This window comes from Zalophus californianus, chromosome 12 (genome assembly GCF_009762305.2).
Source record: "Zalophus californianus isolate mZalCal1 chromosome 12, mZalCal1.pri.v2, whole genome shotgun sequence".
In the NCBI taxonomy this organism is placed as follows: Eukaryota; Metazoa; Chordata; class Mammalia; order Carnivora; family Otariidae; genus Zalophus; species Zalophus californianus.
Genome location: NC_045606.1, coordinates 10064256 through 10091269, shown reverse-complemented (window position 1 = coordinate 10091269; position 27014 = coordinate 10064256). Strand labels below are relative to the sequence as shown.

Genomic DNA, 27014 nt, shown 5'->3' with positions numbered 1-27014 from the left:
TACCAAAAAGACAAGAGAAAACAAATGTTAGCGAGGAGGTAGAGAGGTGCACTGTTAGTGGGGACATAAATTAGTGCAGCCACTATGGAAAACAGTATGGAGGTTCTTCAAAAAATTAAAAATAAAACTACCATAGGATTCAGCAATTCTACTCTGGGTGTTTATCCAAAGAAATGAAAACACGAACTCAAAAAGATATATGCACCCTCATGTTCACTAAGGCATTATTTACAATAGCCACAACACAGAAGCAACCTAAGTGTCCACAGATGGATGAATGGATAAAGAAAATGTGGTATATATATATATATATATATATATATATATATATATATACACACACAATACAGTGATATTCAGCTATAAAAAAGAATGAAATCTTGCTATTTGTGACAACATGGATAGACCTTGAGGGCATTATGCTAAATGAAATAAGTCAGACAGGGAAACACAAAGACCATATGACCTCACTTATACGTGGAATCTGAAAAAAAAATCAAGCTCATGGATACAGAGAATAGATTGGTGGGGGCTGGGCAAAATGGGTGAAGGTGGTCAAAAGATACAAACTTCCTGTTATAAAACAAATAAGTCATGTGGATGTAATGTACAGCATGGTGACTAAAGTTAATAAATACTGTATTGTGTATTTGAAAATTGGTAAGAGAGTAGATCTTAAAAGTTTTTATCAGAATAAAAAAGTTATAACAATGTGTGGTGATGGCTGTTAAATAGACTTATTTGGTAACTGTTTTGCATTATATATAAATATAATGCAAATATACGAATCATTATGTTGTACACCTGAAACTAATATAATCTTATGTGTCAAGTATATCTCAATTTTTAAAAATAACTCAAAGTGGATCAGACCTATGTGTAAGATGCAAAATATAAAACTCCTTGAAGGTAACAGGAGAAAACCTACATGACTTTGGGTATGGCAGTGGCTTTTTAGCTACAACACTGAAGATGCGGTGCATGAAAGAAATAATTGATAAAGAATGAATTTTATTAGAATTAAAAACTTCTACACCACAAAAGACAATGTCAAGAGCATGAGAAGACGAGCTACACTGAGAAAAATTATTTACAAAATACTCATCTGTTAAAGGAACATTATCCAATATACAAAGAACTCTTGAAATTCAATATGAAAACCAACAACTCAATTTAAAAAATGGGCCAAAGATCTTGGCAGACATATCATACAGATGACAAATAATCATATGAAAACACACTCCGTATCTTATGTCACCAGAGAAATACAAATAAAAACAACAATGAGATACCACCACATACCTATTAGAATGGCCAAAATCCAGAACACTGACAACACCAAATGCTGACAAGAATGTAGAACAATGAACTATGGTTCCTGGTGCGAATGCAAAATGGGACAGCCACTTTCAAAGACAGTTTGGTAATTTGTTACAAAACTAAACATACTCTTACCATAGGATCCAGTGGTTACATTTCTTGGTATTTACCCAAATGAGTTAAAAACTTAACTCTGTACAAAACCTGCCCACAGATGCTTATAGCAGCTTTATTCATAATTGCCAGAACCTGGAAGCAACTAAGATGTCCTTCAGTAGTTGAATGGATGAATAAACTGTAGTACATGCAGATAATGGATTGATGTTCGTTGCTGAAAGGAAATGAGCTGTCAAACCAGAAAAAAACGTGGAGGAATCTTAAATGCATATTTAAGTGAAAAAAAGTCAACCTGAAAAGGCTACATACCATATGATTCCAGCTATGTGACATTATGGGAAGGGCAAAACTGTGGAGTCAGTAAGGAGATCAGTGGTTGCCTGGGGGTGGGGCTGGGGGAAGATAGGGGGAGGTGGAGCACAGAGGTTTTTTTAAGGCAGTAGAAATATTCTGTATGATACTCTAATAATGGATACATTTGTCAAAACCCATAGAACGTACACCACCAAGAGTGAACGCTAATATAAACTATGGACTTTGGGTAATAATGATGTGACAGTATAGGTTCATCAGTTGCAATAAATGTGCCCCTCCAGTGGGAGTTGTTGATAATGAGGGAGGCTCTGCATGTGTGAAGCAAGAGGTATATGGGAAAATCTGTACTTCCTCTTAATTTTGCTGTGAACCTACAACTCTGCCCTCAAAATAAAGTCTTTTATTAAAAAAAATCAGTAGATAACATTAGCATGTGTCTAAGTTAAAAGAAAAAGGAAGAAGAAACTCAATACTTTTGTGTTACTAGGGCAGAAAGCCAACAACTCCTGATTTGCCATTCTTGTGTTCCTATTGAAATGCTTGAGAAATAACAATTATCTGTACAAACCTGCAGAAACAGCAGGAGCCTGGAAAACTACTCAGCTACCTTCCAGAAACCAAGAGGAAATTTCATTAACCAAAACTCAGTGAAATCCTGAAGCCCGAGAGGGATGCCATGCAGGATGGGCAGCATGGGGCTTGGGAAGGAGACAAAATCTCTGTTAATTGGCTCCCATTTTGGTTCTGCCACATAAGTCATGGGCTGATAGACCTACTATATTCATTGTGAGACTACAGCCCTTGGGTTTCTTACATCTCCACTTTGCAGGGGAATTTTCACTTAGACCCATAGAATTTTCCATTGGATTTCTTCCCTCAGTGTCTACCAAGTTTCCTGAGGTGACCTGAGACCCCCCACTTCAAGCTTCCTGAGGAATGCTGGAAGTCCAGTCCAGGAAGGGCCAACCGTCCTCTCTTAAAACACATAGTGACCACAATAGCTGTTGTATTGACTTCTGACAAGGAATGGTTTTATACATGCCAGTAAATGTTCCATATAATGGGTTCTGTAGACATACCAATCCATATTTGTAATGAGGTAGAAAATAGTCTAAAGATTGGAAAGACATCCATATTTTAGATGGACTTTCTCCTTGTGTAAAGCCTGATATGATCTTTAACCTCACCAAAATACATTTAAATTAAAAGTGTTCCTAATTTTATAGATTTCCAGGCCATGGGGTTGAAGAAAGGGATGTTTTTCAACCCAGACCCTTACCTGAAGATTTCCATTCAGCCTGGAAAACACAGCATCTTCCCTGCCCTCCCACACCACGGACAGGAGAGGAGATCCAAGATCATAGGCAATACCGTGAACCCCATCTGGCAGGCCGAGGTGAGTGCTGTGGGCCCTGAGAAGAAGCCTAAGTGGCCACCTAAACAACTGACCAGAAACCAGCCCACATGCTGTGCCCTCCTTTCTTGGAGCCCCAAACTGCTGCTAAGTTCACGGCTCTCTGGTCTTAGAAGGGAGATGTGTTCTCTGTGGGTTGCAACTCAGGGATCTTGATGGAACCCCTCAAGGCAATACCAGGAAACTGTTTGTTGCAGCTACACTCAGTAGCCCTGTTATAGCTTCTTCATCTGATTCAGAACCTGCATCCGAAAGCAAGGCAGCCTCTCTCTACCTCTGTGTGGGAGAAGGAAGAGAAGCATTCTTACACTCTTCCTACGTGTGCAGTCCTTAGGCAAGAGTGCCAAATTTTAAATGTGTCCCTCTAGACCAGTTCTGGAGATTCTAAAACTGTCGGTTTCCTGGGACAGGTAAATCATTAAAAGCCCTAGAATACCCCTGGGAGTTGCAAACTGTTTGATTTAAATAAACATGAATCCTAATTGTGTACCCCATCTTCCTGGTCTGAATGGTGCTAAAGTATTGAACAGTTTGTTTTGTCTCATGAAGGCCCATCTCCACTTCCAAATGTGTGTCCTCCACCAGCCAGGAGTGAGGACGTTCCTCAGCAAAGCCACATGCAAGTCAGGCTTGGCCTCACAGTGACTAAGTCCTCTCCTAGAGAACTAGCAGAAAGTTGTCACAACCCATTGGGCAGCTAACTCACATGCTTAAGCTTGAGGGTGTGACCTGCTAACTGTGTGGGCTGGGAAGCAGGGAGGCTTAGGGCATGGGAGGGGCTATAGAATAATGTTGGAGTTAAAAGCACAGATTTGCAGCCACACAAATCTTGGTTGAAATCCCAGCATGGCTTGTTACTAGTTGTGTAGATGTAAGAAATCAGACATCCTCAATCTGAACCTTAGGTTACCTTCATCAGGCTGTTACTGATGAGAACGTGCTACTCCTACCCAAGGCACTTGCTTTGGACAGGTTTCCTTCCTTTATTCTTCAGAGTAGGTCATCTCTGACGTAGGCTTTTCAAGCATTCTTGAACAAGAAAGTGTAATTAGATATTTGGGGGCAAATCTTGTTCATTGTCTCTTAAATTACACCACCCACTTCCTAGACTTAATTAACCCAGACCCAGGACTTACAGAGGAGCAATGTTAACAGCTTTGAAGTTAGAGCAACGTAAAGGAAATGGAATTGCACTTAAACTTCCTACTACTTTGGTTATCAGTAGATTCTAAAGCACTGAAGATACCAGTAGCATGGAATAATGAATCTTAAATTATTTGTTCCTTCAGTCCTGGCTATTCTCACCAATTATTTCTGGTCTCCTCACTGCATTCCTGGGGATAATACATGATGCTACAGGAATTTATAGTACATGAAAAAAAAAAGTCTTCTCTCTTCTGAAGAACTTCAGAGCAACTTGTTCTAAAACATTTAGTCGTAAAGGTATTATAAGTCCTCAAAGAACATTTCAGAAACCCAGCACCATCAGAATGTTTTTTGCCTAAAAATGTCAGCTAGAATCCACTTTAAGTTCTGAAATTATTCCTGAGTCTTTAGTTAAGATTTGCTTCACTCTGGAAAGCTCCTAGCAAACTCTCACTCTGCTTTTGACCTCCTGCATTCTATCCAGCATCCTGTAGTTAAAGTTGGTATTCTTTTTTTTTTCTTAACTGGGTGATGGGCATTAAGGAGGGCATGTGATGTAATGAGCACTGGGTGTTATATGCAACTGATGAATTACTGAGCTGTACATCTGAAACTAATGATACATTGTTTGTTAACAAATTGAATTTAAATAAGTAAAAAAAATTAAGTTGGTTTTCTAAAATAAGTTTTGCCATGTCTCCCTGATGAGGCTCAGACTGAGCATAACTGATTTCTCAAGTTAAACATCAAATAACTTGACTGAAGATCTGCACTTTCAACCCCTAAATGCTCTCCTATGCAGAGCATTCAAGGACTTTGCTGTCCCAGCGTGGCTTACCACATGTGTAGTTACGGGTGCACTTGGCTCTAAGCTAGAGGAAGTGGGGCCAGCTGTGATATTTCTCACAACCAAGAAGTCCAGAGGGAAGTGGTTCTGGTAGTGCAGCTACTGAGAACACCAGTGAGGGACTCAAGCTCTCTGGGTCTTCCCACTGCACCCTTAGCAGATGGCTCTCATCCTCCTATCTTAAAGCCCCAAACTCAAGTTCCAGGCAGGAAGAAAGCAAAGAGGCAAAAAGCCTTCTCCTTGTAAGGTTTTGCATTTTTATTCTGTAAGAGAAGCCCTTCCCAGCAAAAGCCCTATTACCTGTCACAGACCCTCACCTGTTTGGAAAAATCTAGTGCTTCAGTTCCCCAACTCTATAGCAAAGAGGGCAAAAGGAGAGGTGGTTGAACATGGGTGTTGAATAAAACAATCTGCAGTGTGAGCAATGTGCTTCAGCTCCACTGCTCGGTACCTTACACCTCAGACATTATGCTAAGACCACTCTCAGTAGCTGCTGTCCCCCACCGCCCCTCATGCTTTCACATGGTTGCATAGATTGTCTTTGCTCGTGTCTGCCTAAAATGTACGTTCCCAATGAATCCAACTAGCAACTCCTGCTCACCCATCAAGACAGCTAAAACACCACCTCCCTTATGGGCCACTCCTTGACGCCCCCACCCCGGGCCTCAGGAGGAAAGTGCTCCTTCCTCTCTGCCCCTTTGTCCAGACCTCTATCATACTCTTTTATTTGCACATCTGTCTTTCCTGTGAGCCTTTGAGCTCCTCAAGGGAAGGAATCATATCCAGTTCCTGGAACCTACTAATAATAGGCTATATAGGGCTTATATATAGGGCTTACTATGCCAAGCAGTGTAAACGTTTTATATAATTAACTCAATCCTCACAACAACCCTATGAGATATGTACTATTATCCCCATTTAAAGATGGGGAAACTGAGGCACAGAGAAGTTAAGTAATTTTCCCCAGGTCTCATAGCTATTAAATGGCAGAGCCAGAATTTGAAGCAGGTCATCTGCCTTTAGAGCCTGATACTGATCAGTGTTGTGTATAGTTGGTTGTGGATAAATTCTGGAGGGAGTATCCATAGATTCTATCAGATACTCAGAGTGATCAGTATAACCCCTCCCCTTCAGAGGAAAAATAAAGTTTAAATCTATAGCATTGGATGATAAGGCTGAAGGCAGTTATCAAAAAGTTTAGTTTGGTCTTTCAGCTAATCATATGAACTACTACTTCTGGAAGATAAGTTTGAAGGTTCAGTGAGAACTTTTTTAATGGGGAAAGCCAGGTGAAGTTCTTCTGGCTGATTATTAAAGAAATGTTACTGAGTATCTATTCTGTAGTAGAAACAGAAACCTCTGGAAGGACACAAAAATGATTGATAGGTAAGACCTCTCAGGCTGGTGGAAGGAGACAAGACAATGAAATAAATGTTCTAATCAAGGTATGGACAGAATGCAGCAGAATACTGAGGGAAGATTTCCCAGGTGGTGTGCTGTGGGACATAGGTCTTGATGGGTGATGAGACATATTTGGGGGAGTGGGTTGGGGGCATTCCAGGTAGAAGGAACAGCATGTGCAAAACTACCAAGGCATCTCACAAACACTTGGGGAACTCTATAGAAATAGCATGTGGTTGAAAAATAAAAAGAAAGAAATGCCATGTTGTTGGAGCTCGTGGTACACACAGACAAGTGATGGCTATTGGGCTGGGCTTACTCCAGTTACATACATCCAGTGTGATTCTCTTATTTCTTTTCTTTTCTTTTTTTTTTTTTTATGTTCAGTTAGCCAACATATAGTATATCACTAGTCTTTGATGTAGTGTTCAACAACTCATTAGTTGCATATAACACCCAATGGTCATCACAACACGTACCCTCCTTAATACCCATCACCGGGCTACCCCGTCCCCCCACCCCCCTCCCTCCAGCAATCCTCAGTTTGTTTCCCAGAGTCCAGCATCTCTCATGGTTTGGTTCTCTTATTTCTTACAAACAAAACCCAATGTTGGGTTCTGGGTCTCACATTGCACCTTCGTGAATGAAATGAAGATTCCCTGCTCCTACAGAATTCATGCACATCTTTAAATTTCTATGCAAGGTGGGTATGTGAGAACCAAACTGTCCTACTTTCTGTATATACCTACTAACATATAAAGGACATTCATGAGAAATAATTGAAGTTACCTGAACTTAAGAGCAAGAATATCCTTTATTGTATAGTTTAAATGCTAAATTTATTTCTGTGATTAATGTTGCGTTAAAATCTTATGCAATTTTTTCAAATTTAGGCAAGTTCAAACTTAAAACGTGTTTTTGCTGATTAAAACGTACTAAATCTTAGAAAAATACAGTTACTATCAGAATTTTATTTTTTTAATTTTTTTTACTATCAAATGTATTATTATTATTATGTTATGTTAATCACCATACATTACATCATTAGTTTTTAATGTAGTGTTCCATGATTCATTGTTTGAGTATAACACCCAGTGCTCCATGCAGAACATGCCCTCCTTAATACCCATCACCAGGCTAACCCATCCCCCACCCCCCTCCCCTCTAGAACCCTCAGTGTTTTTCAGAGTCCATAGTCTCTCATGGTTCGTCTCCCCCTCCGATTTCCCCCCTTCATTCTTCCCCTTCTGCTATCTTCCTTTTTTTTTTTTTCTGGTTTCTCTTCAGATCGCATAAATCTTTCCCCTCTTACTATCAGAATTTTAAAATGAGGAGGGAAAATTGAGAGAAATGCATACTAAATATAATGTCAACTAAAAATTTTTTTAAAGAAGACTACCATGTTGATTGATCTCTTTTTTTATTATTATTACTGTGATTAGAAACTGTTTTCACCCAGGGAAAACTCTCCTTGATTTTCAGGTCTGTTTACTTTCCTGAATGGATATAATGAGCACTTATAAGATTATAGCCACACAAAGAAATTAAATAGAAAATGGCAGCAACTGAAGAGTTTTGCGTTATTTATTCAGAGTGCCTATGTGGAGAGTATATTTAAACCTCTTAAATCTAACAGGGAACTCCTATATGCAACTTCTCAGAAATATCATGTGGGTTGAGCAAATACTAAAATCAATCCTGGGGCCATGGTGTTTGTCAGCCTCTACTCTATTCTGTCTGTCTCAGCCCTGAAAGCTGGGTGGATTAATCCCACACGTGTACAGTATCAGTCTGCTTCAATCTGGTCACAAGATTAGAAGACAAGACATTGCCTCCTAGAGCTTACATTCTAATGTAAGAAAACAAAACAAAAAATTAACAAGACAACTGCAAGGAAAAATAAGCAACACAAAGGAAATACTACATTGTAACGTCATGTACGTGATGGAGAGGAGCTTAGATAGCCATGGTCCAGGAAGGCCTTTCTGAGTTGCTGTCACAGGAACTGAGACCAGACACATGAAGACCTGGTTAGATGTATGTTGCAGATCAAGGAAGCAGCTGGTATGAAGAGCCCGAGTGTACCAAGCTTGGCAGGCTTACACAACAGCAGGAAGATCATTGTGGCTGGAGAATAACCGTGTGTGAGGGATGGGAGTGAGGTATGAGATGAGGCTGGGGAGAGAGGCAAGGCCCAGCATCTTGTAAGTCAGGGAAAGTGGTTGGGATTTTATTCTAAATGTGGTAAGAAGCTATTGGGGTAGGAAAGCATCATGTTCTGATCAAAATTTATCCAAATGTTCCTGCCGCTGTGGAATGGATTATAAAGAGTCAAGAATGGAAACAGTTGGTATCTGCTTCTAGCTGTCCTGGAGCAACATTATGGCACACTAACACATAGCACCTAGAAAAGCCAGGTAAAACTAAAAAGAAAAAAAAAGGATTCGTGATCATGAGAGGATGGTCAGGACAACAGGACTTGTGTGGCCAAGATCCTGGAGAGAGGGGCGCCTGGGTGGCTCAGTCGTTAAGTGTCTGCCTTCAGCTCAGGTCATGATCCCAGAGTCCTGGGATCGAGCCCCACATCGGGCTCCTTGCACAGTGGGGAGTCTGCTTCTCTCTCTCCTGCTCCCCCGGCTTGTGCTCTCTCTCTCTCTCTCTCTCTCTCTCTGATAGATAAATAAATAAAATCTTAAAAAAAAAAAAGATCCTGGAGAGAAAGGAATTTCAAGTGAGTCAACTTTCTGCAACAGCTTTTTATGAAAGGGATAAGAAAGTAGGCCAAAAGCTGCTGAAGATCAAAGAGAAGTTTTCTATAGTTTGACTGCTGAAGAGACAAAACCTGAAGTTCTGGATCCTCCAAGGGGAGATTTCCTAGCAAAACCCTAGATTCTCAGTTGGACTCCTGGCTGGCTACAGTGAGGGAATCAGGGCCAACCAATGGTAGAAAATTTCAAGATAGCTCAAGCAGCCCAGTCAGTCCCTGATTCATTAAAATAGTATCTGACCTTAGTAACAAAAGGAATGGATCATGGGTGACTTATTATTATTATTATTATTATTATTATTATTATTATTATGTTCAGTTAGCCAGCATATAGTACATCATAAGTTTTTGTTGTAGTGTTCAATACATTAGTTGCATGTAACACTAAGTGCTCATCCCAACACGTGCCCTCTTTAATACATGGGTGACTATTATTGGAGTTATCAGAGGTAGATTTTAAATACTGTTTTATGTTTTTAAACTTAAGAAGCTAGACATAAATAACAAAAATCCTAGAAAATGCCCATTCACTTTGAAAATTAAGCCAAAAAACTCCTAAAAAATCTAGGGGTCAAGGAAGAGATCAGAATAAACACTAGAAAATATTTTGAACTGAATAATAATGAATATATAACATATCTAAACTTGTAGGATGCAGCTAAATTGGAAAATAAGCTGATCCCAGTGATGTGAGTTTCCCTGTGATTAAACTACTATACCAGTACCATGGAGAAGATGATGCAGAAATCACTGAATTAGAAAACAAATCCATGATAGAGAAAGTTAACAATGATTACAATGTAGTGATTGTACTTGTATGAAAAAGATGAGTATTATGAAAATATTTATGCTAATAAATTTAAAAATTTAGAGGAAATGGGAAATACTCTTTACATGATTATTTTTATCATGTTTATTAAGGAACAATTTACAAACATAAATACAATTCATTACATACAACAAAAAACTGCATTAATTTAAGGCAAACAGTTTGGGGTGGGGGGGCGCATGGGTGGCTCAGTTGGTTGAGCGTTGGACTCTTGGTTTCAGCTCAGGTTATGATCTCAGGGTCATGAGATCGGGCCCCATGTTGGGCTCCATGCTCAGCAGGGAGTCTGCTTGAGCTTCTCTCTCTCCCTCTACCCTTCCTCCCCCATTCAAATAAATAAATAACTCTTTTAAAATAAATAAAGTAAATTATTTGATTGTAACAAGGTTGCAGGATACAACGTTAACATACAAAAAGTCCATTGCTGTCCTGTATACCAACAATGAACAAATGGAACTTGAAATTAAAAACAATGCATTTATATTACCATCCCAAAGTGAAACACTTAGATGTATATCTAACAAATTTGTACAATAGCTATATAAGGATAACCACAAGACTGTATTGAATGAAATCAGAGAACTAAAAAATGGATATATAGTCCATGTTCAGGGATAGGAAGACAATATTGTCAAGATGTTAAGTTCTTTCTAACTTCATCTATAAACTCAATGCAGTCATAAAACCCCAACAAGTTATTTTATGGATATTGACAAACTGATTCTAAAGTCTACATGGAGAGACAAGAGACCTAGAACACCTAACACAATACTGGAGGAGGAGAACAAAACTGGAGGACCAATGCTACCCTACTTCAAGGCCTACTATAAAGCTGCAGTATCAAGAAAATGTGGTATTGGAGGGGGAAGATAACTAGACCTATGAACAGAGTAGAGAGCCCAGAATTAGACCCCCACATAGTCAACTGATCTTTAACAAAGGAATTAAAACAATACAATGGAGCAAAGATAGTCTTCTCGACAAATGGTGCTTGAACAACTAGAAATCCACATGCAAAGAAAAAAATCTAGACACAGACCTTATACTCTTCACAAAAATTAATTCAAAATGGATCAGACCTAAATGTAAAATGCGAAATTATAAAAACTCTGAAATTAACACAGGAGAAAACCTAAATGATCTTGGATTTGGTGATGCCTTTTTAGATATAATACCAGAAGCATGGCCCATGAATGAAATAATTGACAAGCTGGACTTCATTCAAATTAAAACTGCTCTGTTAAAGAGTATATCAAGAGAATTAGAAGATTAGCCACAAACTGAGAGAAAATATTTGTAAAGGTATATCTGATAAACGGCTGTTATCCAAAATATACAAAGAATTCTTAAAACTCAATAAGAAGAAAACAGTCAATTAAAAAATGGGCCAAAGATCTTGACAGGCACTTCACCAAAGATATATGGATGGCAAATGAGCATATGAAAAGATGCTGCACATCTTATGTCATCAGGGAAATACAAATTAAAATAACAATGAGATACCCCTGTACACCTATTAGAATGGCTTAAATCCAGAACACTTGGAACACAAAAGCTGGAGAGGATGTAGATCAGCAGTAAATCTCATACATTGCTGGTGGGCTTGCAAAATGGTATATTCACTTTGGAAGACAGTTTGTCGGTTTCTTAAAAACTAAACATGCTCTCACAAAATGATCCAGCAATCGAGGTCCTCAGTATCCAAAGGATTTGAAAACTTATGTCCACACAAAACCCTGCACAAGAATCTTAATAGCACCTTTACTTATAATTGCCAAAATTTGGATGCAACCAAGATGTCTTTCAGGAGGTGAATAGATATATAAACTGTGGTAGATCCAGACAGTGGAATATTATTTAGCACTAAAAAGATTCAAGCTATCAAGTCATAAAAAGATATAGTGGAAACTTAAATTCATATTACTAAGTGAAAAAAAGCCAATCTGGAAAGACTGCATACTGCATGATTCCAACTATGTGACGTTCTGGAAAAGGCAAAACTATAGAGACAGATAGTAAAAGGTCAGTGGTTGCCAGGAATGTGTAGGGGAGAAGGATGATAGGCAGAGTGCAGAAGATTTTCAGGGCCATAAAAATACTTGGTGTATTATGATGATGGATATATCTCATTTTACAATTGTCCAAACCAATAGCATATACAACAGGAAGAATTAACCCTAAGGTAAAGTGTTGACTTTGGGTGATTATGATGTGTCAGTGCAGGTTCATCCTTGGTTAAAAAAAAAAAAAAGTGCCATTCTGGTGAGTGATGTTGATGATGGGAGGAGACTATGCATGTGTGGGGCAGGGGGTATAGGGGAAACCTTTGTACCTCCCTCTCAGTTTTGTTATAAATCTAAAAGGGCTCTAAAAAATACATTCTTTTAAAAATTGCTTTGGCTCCTCTAGAGTTTTTGTATTTCTTATAAATTTTATGAAGACCTTTGAATCTGAAAACAAAAAGAAGTTCTGGAATTTTATTTGTAAATTTGTTGAATATTAATTATTCCGTTCTATGAAATGATAATCTCCATTAATTTAGGTCTTTAATTGTGTTATGTGCTTTTCAGTATAGATGTCTTGCATACTTTTTTTTTGTCTAAGTGGAATCTTTTTTCATTTCATTTCCAATTATTTGCTGCCTACATATGAATTTTTCTATATTAATCTTGAATCCTGCAGCCATACTAAATTCTCTTACTAATTCACTAGTTATTTTGTGTGAGGATATTTAAGTAAACAAACATACTACAGCAAATAGAAGTAATTTTACTCAATCCTTCCTAAACTTATGCCTTTTGATTTGTTTGTTTGTTTTTGGTGGTTTGCCTTATTGCAATGTCCAGAGCGTCTAGTACAATGTTTAATTGAAGGGGTGACAGAAGGCATCTTTGCTTTATTACTGATATTAGGAGGAAAGCATTCAATATCTCACCATAGAGTATAGTGATACTAGATTTTTTGTAGATGCTCTCCATCAGCTTAAGAATGTTTCCTTCTATTCCTAGTTTGCTGAGAGTTCTTGTTTTGATCATAGATGATTTTGAATTTTGTTAAACATTTTTTCTACCTGTTGAAATGATTCCACAATTTTCACCTTTATTCTATTAATATGGTAAATTACTATGATTTATTTTCTAATATTAGACCAACCATGCATTCCTAAGATAAACTCTACTTGGTTAAATGTACGATTATTTTTATATATTGTTGGGCTTCTTTTACTAATATTTTATTAAGGATTTTTACATGTACATTCATGAAGAATGTTGATCTGTAGTTTTCTTTTATTAGTTTGGTTTTGGTATAATTGTATCTGGTCTTATGAAATGAGTTTTGAAGTTTTCCTGTTTTTATATGTTCTAGAAGGATTCTGTAGAATTGTTATTTCTTCCTTAAATGTTTAATAGAATGTATGAGTGAAGACATTTTACACTGTAGTTTTAAAATATGTGTAAAAGTGTTAAAACATGAGTTCAATTTTTAAATAGAAATAGGGCTATTCAAGTTGACTATTTCTACATGGGTAAGTTTTTGTAATTTGTGTCTCTCAAGGAATAGTGACATTTTTCTTCATGCAATTTTTATAGGGTTGTTCCAAATAGTGTTTTATTGTCCTTTAATGTTTGTAAATTAAGGATAATATTTTTCTCATTTTTTAATGGTGAACTGCATTTTCTCTTTTTTTGTTGTTAACCAATCTAAATATGGCTTTATAAAATTTGTTGATTTTTTTCAAGGAACCAGCTCTTGATGATAATTTTCTCTATTTATCTTTGTTTTCTATTTCTTTCTATTTCTACTCTTAATTTTATTTCTCTCCTTCATTGCCTTCTACTTACTTTAGGGTTATTTTGCTCTTCTGTTTCTAGCCTCTTAAGGTGACTTTTTAGGTTTTGATTTTAGACTTATTTTCCTTCTCTAATATGATCTTCTAAAGCTATTAATTTTCTTTTAAGTGGTGGTTTAGCTGCATTCCATAAAATTGATAGGTTTTTTATTTTCATCATTATTCAGTTCAACATATTTTTTAACATCCCTTCTTTGACCCATGGATTATTTTGAAATGGATTGTGTAAATTCCAAATTTTAAGATTTTCCTAAGTATCTTCTTGTTACTGTTTTCTAATTCAACTTCACTGTGGTCAGAAAATATACCTGGTATGATTTCAATCTACTTAAATACATTGAATCATGTCTTACAGTGCAGTATATGGTATATTTTGGTGGATTTATTATGTACACTTGAAAAGAATGTGTATTCTATTGTTTTATGTGGTGGTCTGTAAAACTTAAATTCAAGGTACTGCTCTTATTGTCTAGCTTTTTATCAGTTGCTGAGAAAAGAATGTTTAAATCTGCTATGATCATGGAATTATCGATTTCTCCAATTCTGCCAACTTTTGCTTTATGTATTTTGAGGCTCTTTTGTTAGGTACATGCATAGTAATGTTGTCCTGATGAATTGGCCCTCTTAACATTATGAAATATCTCTCTTTGAAATACCCTATCTTTGGCAATACCCTTTGTCTTGAAGGCTGTTTTATCTCTCGTTAATATAGCAACTCTAGCCTTCTTAGGTTTGATATTTGAATGGTGTAGCTATTTTCATCCATGTACTTTCAAAATATTTGTGTTCCTATATAAAACGTGCATATCCTGTAGACAGTTTTTCACCTACTGTGCTAATCTCTACCTTTAAATGAGTCTTTAGTTCATTGTCATTTAATGTAATTATTCATATGGTGTATTTAGGTCTATTTTTTTATTATTTGTTTTCTGTCTGTCCTCTTTATTTTTTTCAGGGTTTTTTTTTTTTGTTTTCTTTGTTTTTGGATTATTTGAATACTTTCTAGAATTCCATTTTAATTCATCTATTGGATTTTTAGCTACACATTTTTGCATTACTTTCTTTGTAGTTGCTTTAAGGACTACAATATACCTTCTTATATTTTCATTATCTACATTGACTTAATATTATACCACTTCACAAAAATGTGGTAACATTTCAACAATATTTACCTGCATTTACCTGTGCCCATGATCCTTTTTGTTATAGTTGCCAAATATAGTACATTTTATAATGCATTATAAACCCCACATGACTATAATTTTTGCTTTAAACAGACATATGTATTTTAGGGGCGCCTGGGTGGCTCAGTTGGTTAAGCGACTGACTCTTGATTTTGGCTCAGGTCATGATCTCAAGATTGTGAGATCAAGCCCCACATCAGGCTCTGCACTGGGTGTGGAGCCTGCTTAAGGTTTTCTCTCTCCCTCTGCCCCTCCCTCTTCTTCCCCTCTCTAATAAAAAAAAAAAGGCCAGAACAAAATATGTATTTTAAAGAAGTTAAGAAAAAGTACATTCCCTTATGCTTCCCCCATTTGTTTCCTATTTCTAATGTTTTTCATTCATTTCTGAAGATCTGAGTTTCCTTCAGTTATCATTCCCCTTCAGCATGAAATCTTTCCCTTGGCATTTTTGTAGAGTGAGCCTGGTGGCAGTTCTCTTACTTTTTTGTTTATCTGAGTGTTCTAATTTCATCTTCATCTTGGAAGACATTTTCACTGAATATAAAACCCTGGGTGACTGGTATTTTCCCCCCAAGACTTTAAAAATGTAGTTCCACTGTGTTATGGTCCCCATAGTCTCTAGTAAGAAATCTGCAGTAATTTGAGTCATTGCTCTCCTGTACAGGGAAGGTGTCATTTTTCTTTGGTTTGTTCAAGTTTGTCCCTTTATCTTTGGTTTTCAAATTTGATTATGACAGTCCTAGGTATGGTTTTTATATTAGTTTCTAGGCCTGCCACATACATTTTCCTGCCATATACAAAAATATATTATTTCATAGTTCTGGAGACCAGAAGTCCAAAATCAAGGAGTAAGTGGGGTTGGTTCCTTCTGATTTGCTCTGAAGGAGAATCTGTTCCAGGCCTCCACCCTCGCTTCTGGGGATGCTGGCTGTCTTGGTCATTCCTTGGCATGTAGGTGTGTTGTTCCAGTCTCTGCCTCCTTCTTCAAATGATATTCTCACCATATGTCTCTGTGTCCATATTCCTCTCTTCTTATAAATACAACAGACACATTGGATTAGGGCCCACTCTAAGACCTCATCTTAACTTGATTACATCACAAAGGCTCTATTTCCAAATATGATTACATGCACATGTTTAGGGCTTCAACACATTTTTTGAGAACAACATAATTCAACCCATAACAGTTTTCTTCTAATTTATCCTGTGGGTTCACTGAACTTCTGGGATCTATAAACTTACGTTTTCACCAAATTGGTGAAGTTTGGCCATCATTTCTTCCAATATTTTTCTGTTAAATGCTCTCTCTCCTTTTTTTCTTGGACTCCAAGTATTATATGCTAGACCTTTAGATATTGTCCCACAGGTCTCTAAGGCAATTCTCTCTCTTCTTGTAAGCAGATCATTTCTATTGATCTGTCTTCAATTTCACTGACTCTTTATCACCTCCATTCTACTATTATCTCTACTCACTATGATTTATTTTCATATGTTAGATTTTTTTAATTCTAAAATTGCAGTGTGGCCTTATGTTATTTATGTTTTGCTGATGATATTTCTTATCTATTAATTCATAACAAGTATATTTTCCCTCACTGAGTGTAGTTAAAATAACTGCTTTAAAGTCCTTTTCTGATAATTCTAACATACATTCCCTTGTTTTTGTTGATATTTGTTATTTTGTTGTTTTTGTGATAGTGGGCAGTTAACTTGGGTAGGCTCACACTGCCATGAATGTGGTGGCCAGCAGTTCAGATTTCAGCTCAGTTCTTTAAGACCTAACTGCAAGCTGATTTCATTTTCCCTGTGCATATATGATTCTGTGATCAGCCAGAAACTTGGGCTGAGTTTACAAAAAGAATTTGGCACTTTCCTTCTTTGCCTTTCTTCTTTCTGGCATTCTTTCACTTTTTGGTGATACTGGTTACAGTGGGCTCCTTTGCCTTGTTCTGCCAGCCAGAAAGATGGTAGGGTTTTTATTGAAGTTTTAGCTGCTCTTCACCACTATTGGAATGACTATAGCTGCATTCAAGTCAAAGACTCCCAGTCTCTTATTTCAGTGAACAAATTTTAAATTCAACTCTATCACAATTATAAACAATCCTTTTACATTTTTCTGGACATTACCAGAATTTGGATTTTTTTTTGCATTTTTTTATTTTATTATGTTATGTTAATCACCATATTATTAGTTTTTGATGTAGTGTTCCATGATTCATTGTTTGCATATAACACCCAGTGCTCCATTCAGTACTTGCCCTCTTTAATACCCATCACCAGGTTAACCCACCTCCCCTACCCCGCCCCCTCTAGAACCCTCAGTTTGTTTCTCAGAGTCCATAGTCTCTCATGGTTCGTCTCCCCCTCTAATTCCCCCTGCTTCATTTTTCCCTTCCTACTATCTTTTTTTATTAACATATAATGTATTATTTGTTTCAGAGGTACAGGTCTGTGATTCAACAGTCTTACACAATTCACAGTGCTCACCATAGCACATACCCTCCCCAGTGTCTATCACCCAGCCACACCATTGGATTTTTTTTTAAACAAGCAACAATAGCTAGCTGTCTTTTGAGGTGTTCATTTTAAGTGTGCTATTAAAATTTATTTAAATTTAATAAAAGAGAAAAATCATGTTTATTTAGTAGATCCAGAAAATGTAGTTGATAAAATTTAATATTCACTCCTGATTTTAACAACTTACAGAAAACTGAGAATAGAAGAAAACTTCTTCACTCTGAAAGAGTATTTAAAATATTAAAAATAATAAGAATAAAATCTATAGTAAACATCATATTGAAATACTTTACCTTGAAATTGAGAACAAGATAAGGATACATGCTTTAGCCACTTCTATTTACTTTTATTTCCTAAAGATCCATCCAACGGAATAAGGCAAAAATAAAGAAAGAAAATATATCACAATTGGAAAGGCAGACTGTATTTATTCTCAAATAACTTTGTTGTGTAAGTGAACAGTGTAAAATAATAAACTATTAGAATTAATAAGTGAATTTAACATCACTAAATAAATAAAAGGTTAATATATAAACACAAACTGCATTTCTGCATGCAAATAGAAAATAAAATTTTTTAAGATACCATTTAAAATAGCACCACAAAACATCAAATACCTAGGTATAAATCTAACAAAAATGTAAAAGACCTCTATACTAAATGAATTTCTAAGAGAAATTAAAAACAGCCTAAAAAAAGGAGAGAGAGTATACATTTAAGGATTTGAACATTCAATATTGTATGGTGTCAATTCATTCTCAAATTGATCTGTGGATTCAGTGAAATCCCAATCAAAATTCTAAGAGGTATTTTTAATGTCACTTGACAAGCTAATTCTAAATCTATATAGAAATACAAAAGGCCAAGAATAGGCAGGAAAATCTTGAAAAAAAAGCAAAAGGACTTATGCTTCCAGATGCCATGATAAATATAAAGCTGCAGGAATTAAAATGGTATGCATTGGCATAGAATAGACAAATAGCTAATTGAAAAGATTAGAATAACAAATTAGATACCTACATAGCATCACACTGTTTTATGACAACAATGATACTGCAATATATAGTAAGGGAAGGATAGTCTGTTCAAAATTTGATGTTGGGTCAATGTGCTATCCATATAAAAAACAAATGAGTCTTGAATGCAGTCCCATAGCATACACAAAAATCAATTCCCAATAGATTGTAAATCTAGCTATGAAAGTTTAACAATAAGGTTTCTAATTTGTAACATATGAGAATTCCTTCATGACCTTATGGAAGCCAAAAAAAAAAAAAAGCTCTTAAGTAGAATATGGAGAACATTAACCATAAAGCAAAAGCTTGGTTAATTGGATGACATTGAAATTACAAATGTCTGTTCATCAAAATTCTACATTAAGAGCAAGCCACAGAGTGGGAAAATATATTGAACTATATCTAGATAGCACACACTACCTCTACAAATCAAGAAGAAAAGGACAGATACTAACAGAAAAATGGAGCAAAGACTTGAACAGGCACCTCACAAAGGAGGTTGTCCAAATGCCAATAAACATATAAAAAGCTTCTCAGCTTCATTAGTCATCCAGGACTAAAAATTAAAAGTGCAGTGTGATACCACTGCACACCCACCAGCATGGCTCAAAGGAAGGAAATGGACAATAACTAATGCTGGTGAGGTATGGAACAAATAAGACTCATACTCTGCTGATGCTGGGGGTGGAGTGAAAGAGAGGAGGGGGAGAAAGGGCATCAGTGAGGAGGCAGGTGCAGAAGCTAGGTGGGAGACGATGAAGCTTGGACCAGAACGGTTTCAGTGAACACAGAGAAGTGTAGATGTAGATATAATTAGCTATTCCTCACTTTTGTATACTGGGTCCCTTCAATATCTCCCAGCTACCATGCACTTAAAATAGGGCTCTTGCTTGTGAGAGGAACTTCAAACAGTGCAGGTAGCTCAGGGCAGCTTCTAGTGCTGGGGCTGGCTAGAAGTCCATATTAGGTACCAATAACCAAAAAATTAGCTTACAGTTAAGCAAACGACAAACCACCTCACCCTGGCAACTGGAAGGTTCAGATGTGGGCATAAACTCACAAGAGTCGGGCTTGGGCTCACCATTTAGAGTATTCTTCTAGATGCCAAGTACTAATAGGCTGTTACCAGAGTTTTCACATTTAATCACCCCAACAACATCACAAGGGGTAAGGATGAGACTTACTGTCAGAGAGATTGCCAAAACCTAACTGACCAAGCAGAGCAAGTGGACCAGGGTAGGCTACAAGCCTCATCCTCTAGAGATAAATAAAGGAGCCTGGCTAAGGCCCATGATCTGTAAGGCCAATGCTAGATGATTAGTGTAATCAGCCAGCCCTAACAGGCTTTAACCAAATTCTGATTGGTTTAAAATAGATTGTTAACCTCAGTCCAGATTGATTAGAAATTGAAAGGTGATTTAATCAGAAATTAAATTGTACTTGTAACCTGGACTAGATGAATAGTTTCACAAACACAAAAGTCACATTTATGGAAGAAAAGCATTCTTCAAAATGCAAAACTGGCACTGGTGGTGAGTATGACAGAATGCCTAAGCTGACAGCCCTGTCCCAGGACAATAGTTTTTATTTTTTTATTTTTTTATTATGTTCAGTTAGCCACTGTAGACTACATCATTAGTTTTTGATGTAGTGTTCAATGATCCATTAGTTACATATAACACCCAGTGCTCATCAGATCATGTGCCCTCCTTAATACCCATCACCATTATTACCCCCCTCCCCCCACCTCCTTCCCTTCTGAGACCCTCAGTTCATTTCCCAGGGTCCATAGTCTCTCATGGTTCATCTCCCTCTCTGATTTCTTCCCCTTCAGATTTCCCTCCCTTCCCCTGTAGTCCTCTGTGCTATTGCTTATGTTCCACATACGAGTGAAACCATATGATAATTGTCTTTTTCTGATTGACTTATTTCACTCAGCATAATACTCTCCAGTTCCATTCACATTGCTGTAAATGGTAAGTATTCATCCTTTCTTTCTGATGGCTGAGTAATATTCCATTGTATATATGGACCACATCTTCTTTATCCATTCATCTATTGATGGACATCTGGGCTTTTTCCACAGTTTAGCTATTGTGGACATTACTTCTATGAACATTGGGGTGCAGGTGCCCCTTTGGGTCACATTTGCATCTTTGGGGTAAATACCTAAAAGTACAATTGCTGGGTTGTAGGGTAGCTCTATTTTTAACTTCTTGGTGAACCTCCATACTGTTTTCCAGAGTGGCTGCACCAGTTTCTATTACCCCAACAGTGTAAGAGGGTTGCCCTTTCTCCTCATCCTCACCAACACCTGTTGTTTCCTGTGTTGTTAATTTTAACCTTTCTGACTGATGTAAGGTAGTATCTCGTTGTGGTTTTGATTTGTATGTCCCTGATGCCAAGGGATGTGGAGCATTTTTTCATATGACTTTTGGCCATTTTTATGTCTTCTTTGGAGAAATGTCTGTTCATGTCTTCTGCCCATTTCTTGACCCGATTCTTTGTTTTTTGGGTGTTGACTTGGTAAGTTCCTTATAGATTCTGGATACCGGCCCTTTATCTCATATGGCATTTGCAAATATCTTCTCACATTCTGCAGGTTGCCTTTTAGTTTTGTTGTTTCCTTTGCTGTACAGAAGCTTTTAATCTTCATGAGGTCCCCAATAGTTCACTTTTGCTTTTGTTTCCCTTGCCTTTGGAGATGTGTCTAGCAAGAAGTTGCTGCAGTGGAGATCAAAGAGGTTACTGCCTGTGTTCTCCTCAAGGATTTTGATGGATTCTTGTCTCCCATTTAGATCTTTCATCCATTTTGAGTTTATCTTTGTGTGTGTTGTAAGAGAATGGTCCAATTTCATTCTTCTGCATGTGGCTGTCCAATTTTCCTAGCAACATTTATTGAAAAGACTGTCCTTTTTCCATTCGATATTCATTCCTGTTTGTCAAAGATGAGTTGGCCATAGAGTTGAGGTCCATTTCTGGGTTCTGATGCCACCAGCTTTGGTTTTCTTTTTCAACATTCCTTTGGCTATTCGGGGTCTTCTTCTCTGGTTCCATACAAATTTTAGGATTATTGTTCCAGCTCTGTGAAAAATGTCGATGGTATTTTGAGAGGGATTGCATTGATTGTGTAGATTGCTCTGGGTAGCATTAGACTTTTTTTTTAATATTAACCTGTTTATTAGCTAGGGTCCAGCAGCAGAATTATCATTACCACAATAGCACAATAGTAGTAACAAAAAATTGCAGATTTGTAAAATTCTGTCTATACAAAGCAATTTTTTTAACAATATTTGTTCTTCCAATCCATGACCATGGAATATTTTTCCACTTCTTTGTGTCTTCCTCAGTTTCTTTTATGAGTGTTCTGTAGTTTGTAGGTACAGATCCTTTACCTCTTCAGTTAGGTTTATTCCTAGGTTATCTTACAGTTTTTGGTGCAATTATAAATGGGACTGATTCCTTGATTTCTCTTTCCTCTGCCTCATTGTTAGTGTATAGAAATGCAACTGATTTCTATGCATCGATTTTATATCCTGTCATGTTACTGAATTCCTGTATGAGTTCTAGAAATTTTAGGGTGGAGTTTTTTGTGTTTCCCACGTAAAGTATCATGTCATCTGTGAAGAGTGAGAGTTTGGCTTCTTCTTTGCCAATTTGAATACATTTTATTTCTTTTTGTTGTCAGATTGCTGAGGCTAGAACTTCTAGTACTATGTTGAACAACAGTGGTAAGAGTGCGCATCCCTCTTGTGTTCCTGACCTTAGGGTAAAAGCTCTCAGTTTTTCCCCATTGAGAATGATATTTGTTGTGGACTTTTCGAAGATGGTTCTTATGATATTGAGGTATGTTCCTTCTATCCCTACACTGTGGAGAGTTTTAATCAAGAAAGGATGTTGTATTTTGTCAAGAGCTTTCTCTGCATCAATTGAGAAGATCATATGGTTCTTGTCCTTTCTCCAATCAATGCAGTGTATCACACTGATTGATTTGCGAGTGTTAAACTACCCTTGCAGCCCAGGAATGAATCCCACTTGGTCATGGTAAATAATCCTTTTAATGTACTGTTGGATCCTGTTGCCTAGTATCTTGGTAAGGATTTTGGCATCAGGGATATTGCTCTGTAATTCTCCTTCTTGGTGGGGTCTTTGTCGTATTTTGGGATCAAGGTATTGCTGGCCTCATAGAATGAATTGGGAAGTTTTCCTTCCATTTCTATTTTTTGAAACAGCTTCAGTAGAATAGGTATTAGTTATTTAAATGTTTAGCAGAATTACCCTGGGAAGCCATCTGGCCCTGGAGTCTTGTTTTTTGGGAGATATTTGATTACTGCTTCAATTTTCTTCCTGGTTATGGGTTTGTTCAGGTTTTCTATTTCTTCCTGTTTCGATTTTGGTAGATTTATGTTTCCAGTAATGTATCCATTTCATCTAGATTGCCTAATTTGTTGGCATATGGTTGCTCATAATATGTTCGTATAATTGTTTGTATTTCTTCTTTGTTGGTTGTTATCTCTCCTCTTTCATTTATGATTTTGTTTATCTGTGTCCTCTCTCTTTTCTTTTTGATAAGTCTGGCCAGGGGCTTATCAATCTTATTAATTCTTTTAAAGAACAAGCTCCTAGTTTCGTTGATCTCTTCTAATGTTCTTTTGTTTTCCATTTGACTGATTTCTGCTCTAATCTTTATTAATTCTCTTCTTCTTCTGGGTTTAGGCTTTATTTGCTGTTCTTTCTCCAACTCCTTTCAGTGTAAGGTTAGGTTGTGTATTTGAGACCTTGTTTCTTGAGAAATGATTGTACTGCTATATACTTCCCTCTTAGGCCTGCCTTTGCTGCACCCCAAAGGTTTTGAACAGTTGTGTTTTCATTTTCATTTGTTTCCATGAATTTTTAAAATTCTTCTTTAATTTCCTAGTTGACCCATTCATTCTTTAGTAGGATTCTCTTTAGCCTCCATGTATTTGAGTTCCTTCCAAATTTCCTCTTGTGATTGAGTTCAAGTTTCAAAGCATTGTGGTCTGGGGGGGGCGGAGCAAGATGGCGGAGGAGTAGGAGACCTAGATTTTGTCTGGTCTCAGGAATTCAGCTGAATAGGGATCAAACCATTCTGAACACCTACGAACTCAACAGGAGATCGAACAGGAGAGTAGCAACAACTCTCTGAACAGATAAGCGACCACTTACTGGAAGGTAGGACGTGCGGAGAAGTGAATCCGAGGCGATATTCGGGAGGATAGACGGCGGGGGAGGGGCCTCCGCCGGCCGCTTCTGGCAAGTGCTAGAGCCGCGGAGCACAAAATCAGACCTTTTAAAAGTTGGCTTGGCGGAGGGACGTCGCTGCAGTGGCTAAGCGGGGGGGTGGAATCCTCCCGGGACAGTGTGGTCTCAGGACCCTTGGGGTCACAGAGAGACCGGGGGTGCCTGAGTGCGGCAGAGCTCCCAGGTGTCGGGGCGGGGAAGCCGGCTGCAGATACGGAGCAGAGTCGCGGGCTCTCAGCTCGGGGTTGCCATAAACTGTGATCTGCGGCCCAGTCGGGGCACGGCTCCCCCAGCAGGGACCCAACAAGCAGCAGATCCGGGGAGACTCCCCTTCCTTCCCGGGGAGGAGCGGTGCGGGAACGCACTGCAGGGATCTGCTGGGTTTGGAGACTCCGAGCGGGGTCGGGTGCCAGAGATAGCAACGCTCGATCACAGGCCGGGTGAGCACGGAGTGCGGCCAGAGACCGGGGACACGGGAGTGACTGCTTTTCTCTGGGGGCGCACTGAGGAGTGGGGCCCCGAGTTCTCGGCTCCTCCGGGCGGAGACTGGGAGGCCGCCATTTTCGCCCTGGTCCTCCAAAGCTGTACCGAGAGCTTGCAGGGAACAAAAGCTCCTGAGAGCAAACTGGAGCAGCTTCCTTAGCCCGGACCGACAAGGGCGGGGCAATTCCGCCTCCGGCAAAGACATTTGGAAACCACAGCAACAGGCCCCTCCCCCAGAAGATCAACACAAACAGCCAGCAAGCCAAGACCAAGTTGATCGATCAAGGAGAATAGGAGAACTCCAGCGCTACGGGAATACTGCACATAGATTCATGGCTTCTTTTTTTTTTTTTTTTAACCATGATTCATTATTTCATCAAAGTTAATTTTTGTTGACTTTTTTTTATTTTTCTTTTTCCCTTTTTCAACCAACATCTTATAAATCCCTTTTTTTAAAAAAAAAACTTTTATTTTTTTTTCATTTTTAGAGTCATATTTTATCCCTTCATAGTAGTTATCCTTGTTTTTGGCATATATATATAAGTTGTTCTCTCTTTAAAATTTTGAGGTACAGTTTCTTCTAACAGATCAAAATATACCCTAAACCACTAGTGTATGGCTTTGTTCTAGTCTCCTGCCTGATCACATTCTCTCCCTTTTCCCCTTTTTTTTTTTTTCCTTAAATCTTCTTTCTTTTTTCAAACAACTTATCTTACCAAGTCCTTTTATAAAATCTTTTATAATTTTCATCTTTACAGTCATCTTCCATCCCTTCATTGTATCAACCCTTATTTTGTACATATATGTCTTTCTTCCTTTAAAATTTTAGGAGGCACTTTTTTCTAACAGACCAAAATACGCCCAAAATCTAGTGTGTGGCACTGATCTATGCACTAGCCTGATCATATTTGATCATATTCTGCCTTTTTTGAATTGTTTTGTTTTTGTTTTTATCTTTTTTTTCTTTTTTTTTTCTTTTTCTCTTTCTTTTTTCTTTCTTTCCCTTTCTTTTCCCCTGGTTTCAGGTCTTTTCTGATTTGTATACAGTATATTTGCTGGGGACGTTGTAAACCTGTTAGCCTTTTGTTCTCTCATTCATCTATTCTCCTCTGGACAAAATGACAAGACGAAAGAAATCACCTCAGCAAAAAGAACAAGAGGTAGTACCGTCAGCCAGGGACCTACTCAATACGGACATTAGTACGATGTCAGACCTAGAGTTCAGAATCATGACTTTAAAGATACTAGCTGGGCTTGAAAAAAGCGTGGAAGTTATTAGAGAAACCCTTTCTGGAGAAATAAAAGAACTAAAATCTAACCAAATCGAAATCAAAAAGGCTATTGATGAGGTGCAATCAAAAATGGGGGCACTAAATGCTAGGATAAATGAGGCAGAAGAGAGAATCAGCGATATAGAAGACCAAATGATGGAAAATAAAGAGGCTGAGAAAAAGAGAGAGAAACAACTACAGGATCACGAGGGCAGAATTCGAGAGATAAGTGATACGATAAGACGAAACAACATTAGAATAATTGGGATCCCAGAAGAAGAAGAGAGAGAGAGAGGGGCAGAAGGTATATTGGAGCAAATTATAGCAGAGAACTTCCCTAATGTGAGGAAGGAAACAGGCATTAAAATCCAGGAGGCACAGAGAACCCCTCTCAAAATCAATAAAAAGAGGTCAACACCCCGACATCTAATAGTAAAACTTACGAGTCTCAGAGACAAAGAGAAAATCCTGAAAGCAGCTCGGGAGAAGAGATATGTAACCTACAATGGTAGAAACATTAGATTGGCAACAGACCTATCCACAGAGACCTGGCAGGCCAGAAAGGACTGGCAAGATATCTTCAGAGCACTAAACGAGAAAAATATGCAGCCAAGAATACTATATCCAGCTAGGCTATCATTGAAAATAGAAGGAGAGATAAAAAGCTTCCAGAACAAACAAAAACTAAAGGAATTTGCAAACACGAAACCAGCCCTCCAAGAAATATTGAGAGGGGTCCTCTAAGCAAAGAGAGAACCTAAAAGCAGCAAAGAGCAGAAACGAACACAGACAACAGACAGTTAACAGTCACCTTACAGGTAATACAATGGCACTAAATTCATACCTTTCAATAGTTACCCTGAATGTAAATGGGCTAAATGCCCCAATCAAAAGACACAGGCTATCAGATTGGATTAAAAAACAAGACCCATCAATATGCTGTCTGCAAGAGACTCATTTTACACCCAAAGACACCCCCAGATTGAAAGTGAGGGGGTGGAAAACCATTTACCATGCTAATGGACACCAAAAGAAAGCTGGGGTGGCAATCCTTATATCAGACAAACTAGATTTTAAAACAAAGACTGTAATAAGAGATGAGGAAGGACACTATATCCTACTTAAAGGGTCTATCCAACAAGAAGATCTAACAATTGTAAATATCTATGCCCCGAACATGGGAGCAGCCAATTATATAAGGCAATTAATAACAAAAGCAAAGAAACACATTGACAACAATACAATAATAGTGGGGGACTTTAACACCCCCCTGAC

At 37.8% G+C, this 27014-nt stretch overlaps 1 protein-coding gene across 4 annotated transcripts in view; it reads left to right on the top strand.

Moving 5' to 3' along the window:
- HECW1 (HECT, C2 and WW domain containing E3 ubiquitin protein ligase 1) overlaps positions 1 to 27014 on the top strand; it is a 437510-nt gene that overhangs the window by 275013 nt on the left and 135483 nt on the right. For all 4 annotated transcript variants that reach the window (XM_027574949.2, XM_027574951.2, XM_027574948.2 and 1 more), the window contains one exon: positions 2979 to 3148. In XM_027574949.2, coding sequence (XP_027430750.2) covers positions 2979 to 3148 — 170 coding nt within the window. The remainder of the gene's footprint in view (positions 1 to 2978; positions 3149 to 27014) is intronic.